General features: G+C 35.8%; 1 protein-coding gene across 4 annotated transcripts in view; it reads right to left on the bottom strand.

The window, feature by feature from the left end:
• Positions 1-394: 394 nt before the first annotated feature.
• The window catches only part of LOC101743616 (nephrin), a 209,281-nt gene continuing 202,977 nt past the window's right edge, over positions 395-6,698 (bottom strand). For 3 of the 4 annotated variants that reach the window (XM_062676155.1, XM_012689904.4, XM_062676156.1), the window contains 4 exons: positions 5,649-5,766; positions 5,103-5,227; positions 4,361-4,461; positions 395-2,748 (listed from right to left, as the gene is read on the bottom strand). In XM_062676155.1, the coding sequence (XP_062532139.1) occupies positions 2,635-2,748; positions 4,361-4,461; positions 5,103-5,227; positions 5,649-5,766 (458 nt within the window). In that variant the 3' untranslated portion in view covers positions 395-2,634. The remainder of the gene's footprint in view (positions 2,749-4,360; positions 4,462-5,102; positions 5,228-5,648; positions 5,767-6,698) is intronic. The other variant, XM_012689908.4, reaches the window with a different exon arrangement.

Here is a 6,698-nt window from a genome sequence, read left to right as displayed (position 1 = left end):
TACATCGTAAATGCGCCACCCACCTTGAGATTTAAGTTCTTTAAGTTCTAAGGTCTCAGTATAGTTACAACGGCTACCCCACCCTTCAAACCGAAACGCATTACTGCTTCACGGTAGAAATAGGCAGGGTGGTATCTACCCGCGCGGACTCACAAGAGGTCCTACCACCAGTAATTACGCAAATTAATATTTGCGGGTTTATTACACGGTGTTATTCCTTCACCGTGGAAGTCAATCGTGAACATATTTTGTTGAGTACGTATTTCATTAAAAAAATTGGTACCCGCCTGGGATTCGAACAGCGGTGCATCGCTCAACACGAATGCACCGGACGTCTTATCTTTTAGGCCACGACGTCATATGGACTTATAAAAACAACAATGAAACAGCAACACACAGTATTAATACTCAATTTTATTTGTTTTAGTTAATATTTACATTTTTTATTTTATCACAATGTCCACAGTCATTTACACGTACAGGGATATTACTAATATATACAAAAATTACAAAATTGTTTGTATGCCATTCAAGGTTTTTACATTTTTAATTTCATTTTTCAATTTTACAAGAATAAAATATGTCGCTGTGTTTACAAAGCGCGTACTAATTTTTTCTCTTATTTTGTTTGTAATTTTATTCTAAAAACAATATACAAAATTTTAATTATTTCCTTATATAGAGATAGGTATTCGAAAATACCGGTTAGATTTTTATTTTCAAATGCGTAATCCATTTTATTGTTGAAACTCATGCCCTACATACCATAAATTGATGGTTCTATATCAAAACATTGCGGCATTCAAAACCTAGTATCTAAGAAATTTAAAAAAAGTGTGTTTTTGCATTTTTCGACCTTATAGACCATTCGCCACGCACCAGGATAGCAAAAACCCCCAAAAATTTGTAAAAAACGAAGTTGCACAGCGTCGGAAATCTAGTATCTACAGTAAACGTTTTCAAAATACATAAATTACAAGATTAGATATAGTATCTAACATCAACCATTTTAAAAACCTAGTAAGTGCCCGAGTAAAAACAGAATTTAGCCGAATCATCGCCGAAGCACCGCCGCACGGCATTTTAATCGCCGAAGCGCCGCCGCACTATGACTGTGACGATTTGAATTTTTTTATGGTCGCCGAAGCACCGCCGCACCATAGCCGCGACTGCTTACGTAAAAGTGGGTTAGCTGCTCTACCGCCGAAACACCGCTGCACGGCATTTTAATCGCCGAAGCACCGCCGCACCATAGCCGCGACTGTTTAATAAGAGTGGGTTCGCTGCACTACCGCCGCACCACCGCTGCACTACAGCAGTGACATATCTTTCTCATATACATACCTATGTGTGTGTGTGAATGTAAACGTTTTTTACGTCCAGTGTTTATTAAATGTAAACGTAAAAAATTCGAAACGTTCGGCTATGCTTCGGCTGTGGTGCGGCGGTGCTGAGAGATTTCTTTCGAAGCGTGCGGCGAAATTTTCCGCCAAATGGCGGTGGTGCAACGTTGTGGTGCGGACACCGTGCACCGGTGGTTCGGCGATAGACTTGAAATATTTTTTTTTATCAAAAAATTATAATTTCATTTTTACTCGGGTGCTTGTAGTTACTTGGATTTAAAATGCAGATACTAAGTCAATTAAATGGCTGAAATAAACGTCATAGCTCCCGCGCAACTTTAGTAAGTCAGAAAGTCTTTGCACGTCATGCGTTTTTTTGTCTATAAAATGAGTAAAAATCAGTTATAGATATGAAATTGTTTTTCGGCTCTCCTTTAAAATTTAGTTTTATGCAGATCCTGGGTTTTGATATTTCACAGCCGATTGTATCTTATACCTTTAAACGAGCAATTCTTGTGTATATATGTATATATATAATCTGAATCTCGGAAACGGCTCCAACGATTTTCATAAAATTTAGTATACAGGGGATTTCGGGGGCGATAAACCGATCTAGCTACGATTTATTTTCAGAAAATGTTGTTTTATTCGTGTTTTCAATAATCAACTCTTCCTGACATCTATTGGCGAATAATAATACTATTTTTCTTAATTGAGGGCAACTAACCGCTTTAAAGACACAACAAGATGGCGTTATCAAAAAAAAACGAGCAAAGCTCGGTCATCCTCTGGTGAAGTAAATACCAAGAAATAAAGTTTCAATTCGAGCGAATAAGCGATATGTGAATGTACAAAATGAACATATTTTAGTAGTACCTAAGAAAAGGCTTTGAATAAATGGAAAAGCCACTCAGTGCTACACGTGTACTCATTAAAACATGATCGCGACTTATCATTCCAACGAATTCTGATGATTCTGTTTCAAAGTACAGTAGTTTTTACTGGTGGTAGGACCTCTTGTCAGTCCGCGCGGGTGGGTACCACCACCCTGCCTATTTCTGCCGTGAAGCAGTAAAGCGTTTCGGTTTGAAGGGTGGGGCAGCCGTTGTAACTATACTGAGACCTTAGAACTTATCTCAAGGTGGGTGGCATATTTACGTTGTGGATGTCTATGGGCTCCAGTAACCACTTAACACCAGGTGCGCTGTGAGCTCGTCCACCCGTCTAAGCAATAAAAAAAAAACGCCAATCGTTCTGTAAACACAGTGACATTACAAACGCTGGTACATGCTTATACGCAACTCTCCGGTCCTGGGATCTCTTCAGCTATGAGATGCTCTCTCCTACTGAGCGTGGTGGTCCCAGAGGCAGCTGGCTTACTTGAGAGTGACGTTTTCGGCGACGACTGTGAATGAAAATACCATTTTATCGACAATGTTCGGGTGCCACGAGTTTCTATACCAGTCTTAATATCCGTTACTGATTCCAAACTTTTAAGGAACTTTAATTAGATCTACGACATTAATGTGAATTTCATACTATTTACAGGGGTGTTAACTTTTTGCTGTTTGATTTTATGTTTTTTTTTTTACATTTATTAACGACCTAGTTTTCAGAACGTATTTTTAGCAGTCTTAACATATAGCTACGAATGTAGCATTAAAAAAATAGCATTTACATTAAACAAATTGAATATTTTTTCGTGTATAAAACGAAAAAAATCAAAGGTCGAAATTGACGAAAAAAGCGAGCGAATATTGATTAATTTATTCGGACATTTTTTTTTCATACGCTAACGTATGTATTCGTTATAAAACATTAATACGCTCTCATCGCTGCTGATTGTATAATAAAATAAAAATGTATCTTCGTATTTGCGTGTGGAATAAAGATGTGTTTCCACGCGCGAAAATTTTCGGTCGGTTCTTTTTATAGTCGTAAAAGTATTAAGTTCCGTGGCTCGTAAATTTTACAGTTATTGTGCTTTTATATTTGGTGCTCACACACTCGTTTTAGTTTGGAATTAATATTGTTAATGTACAATAATATTAAATTGATCCATTACGTTGTATAATAAGGACACTAGACAACAATTCCATTCATGCGAGGTCAACTTAAACATATAACTCTAATATGTTTTTCACATAACCTCATCACAAATTAATACTGTTTTTAATTTCTATATTTTCAAGATAATTTACTTAGTTTTGTGAAAAATAAATAAACAAATACAACAAATAAATTTACAAAAAATTTACTGCTGGTAGGACCTCTTGCAAGTCCGCACGGGTAGGTACCACAACCCTGCCTATTTCTGCCGTGAAGCAGTAATGCGTTTCGGTTGGAAGCGTGGGGCAGCCGTTGTAACTTCTTGAGACCTTAGAACTTATATCTCCAGAAAGTGGGTGGCGCATTTACTTTGTATATATCTATGGGCTCCAATAACCACTTAACATCTGCCGGGCTATGAGCTCGTCCACCCATCCAAGCATTAAAAAATAAAAAATAAAAATAAGTTACACGTCAATTGTACCTAGTGTTTATTAAAACATATTCGAAACGCCAGAATTTATAAAATGGAAGCAAAAAACAAGAAATGATCCAATTTCATTATTTTTAATACTTTTTGCATGAAATCATAACACATACGAAAAAAAATCTTATTACAAAATTACCTTTTTATTAATTACCTATTTACTTATTTATTAATATTTGAGTACTATTTCATTTAAATATTATTATGGGATAATCTGAGTGACATATTTATAATACTAGTATTTTCGGTTTCTTGCAAGTCGCAAATATGATTAAAAAATTTTAGATTTCAGACATTACACCAAAACAATACAAAGTAATTTTAACTATATTCCATTAATTAATAATATACCTACACTGTTGCCTCTTTTCAGTCTTAAGATTGATCGTCAATGCAAAACACAATGTAGACAAAAATATAGAAGAATAATAACAAAAACAATGCCATGAATTTAATAATATTTTCGATTAAAATAACTCACCGCGTACTGGGCTCTTTCGCCGGCGGACCACTCGTCACTCATGGGTAGAGTGCCATTTTTGACAGTCCCTGCAACGCCCTTAGCAATTTGAGTGCCCCCATCTAAAACGTCAGACAGTACAAAAGTCCTCTGATACTTCAATTACGCTGAATAAGCTTGGTGCTAAAATATAATCAGCAATGTATTTTTGTAGAAGATATTTATATTTCAACAACGGTATAATAATATGCTAGAGACGCTGCCAAAGTAACACAAAACGACATGAGGTCATTTAGAAGATGATGTGACCTAAAGGATAAGATGACTGATCCCGACGTTCAAATCAAGGATGCAGGCACCAATATTAGAGAGTAACCACTTTACACCTAGGGTACTATAGACTCCTGTGCCAATCCTATGCCTCCTATCCAAATTCTCCAAACGATAGACAAAAATATGGTAAGTGTTAGACTGTCACTACCAGATACCTTAGAGATAGCTACTTTATACGATCATATTATCATAACGTACTGAGGATTTCGTGAGAGACGACATAAAATACGATTCGCATAATTATCACTACAATTCTTAACATACAACGACCAAAATATACTAATGGAACGCATATAAACTCATCTAGAAATTTAAAAGAAGCATCTATCGTAATTGTTTTTTAAGAAATCACTCTGTTCCATAACTGATATGTAACTGGTTAGTGAAATATTATCTAGAAGAATACGTGTTATGATTTCAAAGAACTTACCAGAAGGTGGATTTAAGATATCAGGTTGAGCTTGTTTAGAAGGTTTTAGTGTGTACGCTACCACATACTGACCGGATCCAGCGTTGATTTGAAGCTCTGATGATTGTTTCATTGTCGGTCTCTCCCTGTATCGAAACAGTAAGTGAATTATGACTTTAGTTACCATGCCTACTATTAACGGTTTTATTATTATTAGCGGTAGGCAGCGGCTTGGCTCTGCCCGTGGCATTGCTGAAGTCCATCTGCGATGGTAACCACTCACCATCAGGTGGGCCGTATGCTCGTCTGCCTACAAGGGCAATAAAAAAAATATATTACACTACATTAAGGTTATGTAATCGATCAACAAATAATATAGAATTAAAATTATTGTTTCTGTGATTTTTTTGGCTCTCTTGAATTATAGAAACAATTAAAACTATTTTTACAATTTAAGTCTCTTATAATTTACTTATTTTATAATCACGGACGTCTGTAAAACAATAAACGCGATATTAAGCCGTAAAAGTTCGATCCAAATTGATGATATTCTTTTTGATAACATACCTCTTTCTTCTCAAAAAATACACGATGAGTATCAGTGCGCTGGCGGTGATCACAGATGTAACAATTATGGCCCAAAACGCAGTTTTAGATACTCCGGCTACTAAGTTATTGACTCCATCTATAAAAAATGAATTTGTAGGAATTTCACAGCTCATTCACGTTGTTTTGGATAATGGCAGTCTTGTAAGCCTGCATGGATAGTTACCATCAACAATATTTCTGCCGTGGAACACTAATGCGTTTCTGTTTGAAGGCCAGGAGAGTCGTTATACTAGAAAAGGGAGCGTTAGAGCTCATGTCTCAAGTTGGTTTCGGCATCAAAGCTGTTGATGTCCATGGGCTCCAGTAACCATCTAACACCAGGTGAGCCGTGATTTCATCCACCTATCTAAGCAATAAATATAAAAGTCACTAAGTTATTGAATATCTATTTTTCTGACTTTTTGAACATCACAATATTTTATAGATAATACAATGACATGTCAGCATTGTTACGGTAGGGTTCCGTTACATAATTAACAAGGTATTATGCTCTAGAGGTCTATAGAGCGACGTATGCCAAAAATAGATGATACTAATTTATAATTGTTTTGACTGTAATAAAAAAATGAAAATAAATATAATTCCTTCTTAATTTGGAAAGAAGCAGGACGATATAAACATGATTAAATTCAAAACATTCAGGGATGCTTATTGAAGAAACTAAAATCAATAAATAAATAAATAAGAAATCTTGAAACTGTAATTTCACACCAAAAGATAATCTATGACGTTAGAAGTCGATAATGTCTTCTCGTTTCAATGCAGATTTCGTTTAAGTGTTACGGACAATGGTTAAAGGAAAGCTATTAATACCCAATTATCTACGAAATTTGAGGTGGCCACCACATCATTACAGAGATCTGATATTGAACATCAGATAAGGATTTGTGATCGTGTTCAACTTAATAATATAGGTGTCTCGTTCTATCTTATAGTGAATTTGTGTGTGCAAAGGAGTCAACTATAGGTATTAGGGCATCCTGCAGATTTACGTCAAACCGTCTAGCA

This window comes from Bombyx mori, chromosome 25, assembly GCF_030269925.1.
Source record: "Bombyx mori chromosome 25, ASM3026992v2".
Taxonomy (NCBI): Eukaryota; Metazoa; Arthropoda; class Insecta; order Lepidoptera; family Bombycidae; genus Bombyx; species Bombyx mori.
This window is presented reverse-complemented; position numbering and strand designations above follow the sequence as displayed.